The 1,361-nt window shown below is 40.9% G+C and overlaps 1 protein-coding gene across 1 annotated transcript; it reads right to left on the bottom strand.

Annotated features, from left to right (window-relative positions):
- Positions 1-218: 218 nt before the first annotated feature.
- On the bottom strand, positions 219-632 carry LOC308096561 (uncharacterized protein; the record flags this gene model as incomplete). The annotated part of the gene is made up of 1 exon (XM_080443978.1): positions 219-632. The coding sequence occupies one exon, from the start codon at positions 630-632 to the stop codon at positions 219-221; it is 414 nt and encodes a 137-aa protein (XP_080300104.1).
- Between the last annotated feature and the right edge of the window lie 729 nt (positions 633-1,361).

The raw sequence follows: 1,361 nt of genomic DNA, 5'->3' as shown, positions 1-1,361 counted from the left end.
CTCTATCCTGATTGGCTGAAATTGGCAACCCACCTGACAAATGTTTTCTTCTGTTCATTAAAGAGCTGGGGGGACAGGGAGACCCCTGGTACTGAACTAACACTGTTCTTTATCAATGATTACTATCACAATATAGAGCTTTAACCTGTTACCAAAAAACGTTTTGTTTTAACGCAAAAGTAACATTTACCCTACCTTTAACTATAATAACCCTGATCTCAGTTGTCACGAACTTCCACAGTCATGACAGGTGTGCAAGTGTCTGTCATCGTGGCCATGACTTTAAAATAACCGTCGGAGTGAGAGAGCGAATTGTCTCCTTTCTGTCTGACAAATCCATTCTCTGAGTTGTAATACATCTCCTTAAAAAGATGGCAGTCGCAAGTTTTGTTTTTTCCAATGAATCCCCCCGCATGCCAGTTTGAGTACTCGATGTAGTCGAAGGGCACAGAGAACATGTAAGCTAGCTTCTCGGAGTGCGATTTGCTGCTTGGATTTTGGAGCTCGTAGGTGAAGACACCGACAGCGCCCCTAGCAGTGTTGGGTGTCTTCTTGAACTCAACGATGGCCTCATGGCCGGAGGCGATTTCGTGCGGTAAAGATCTGGTGCAATGGCCACTGGAAACGTACATCCTTAATAGTAGGAAGAAAAATGAAAGTTAGAGCCAGAGGCGTAATTTCAGAAAAAATAGGGGTCTGCAAAAATGTATTACCACTTAAACCCCATTTCTGAAAATAGTGGATCTACAAGCTTATAGATCCATTATTTTATTAAAATGTTGAACAAATGTGAAAGTGTTCGCCTATAATGACATGACCAAAAGGAAGGGACCAACATGCATGTGTCACATGTAGGCTACTGTAGATGGACGGGCATGGATTGAGATGCACTCATCGTTCATCTCTAATCAGATTAATCTGCAACAACATTTGCGGAAAAAGAGTTGCGGAAAATATGCATGAAATAACGGAATGTGAGCACTAGGGAGCAGTAATTGCCATCCCTGGAGACCCCAAATGACCCCCCAGTTTAGAGCAACTGATAATAATAATAATAATAATAATAATAATAATAATAATAATAATAATAATAATAATAATAATAATAAACAAATACCTGGGATTGATGAGTAAATGGGAACTATGGTTGCTGATAGTAATGGTGCAATGGCGATCAGTTGGAATGAGCTCAACAACTGCAGAGCCAATCATTCCCACAACTGCAACCAGACCGGACACCAATGCCATTGCCACGAGAACTGGAAAGACAGCCTGGCCAGAGTGCAAAGAAGATGTTAATCACTGCTCATGACATTTTGTACTTGAAGTCACCCTGTGTACTTTTTGCAAAATGTTAATAG

The sequence above is a fragment of the Gymnoscopelus braueri genome, assembly GCF_963280865.1.
Source record: "Gymnoscopelus braueri genome assembly, chromosome: 12".
Taxonomy (NCBI): domain Eukaryota; kingdom Metazoa; phylum Chordata; class Actinopteri; order Myctophiformes; family Myctophidae; genus Gymnoscopelus; species Gymnoscopelus braueri.
This window is presented reverse-complemented; position numbering and strand designations above follow the sequence as displayed.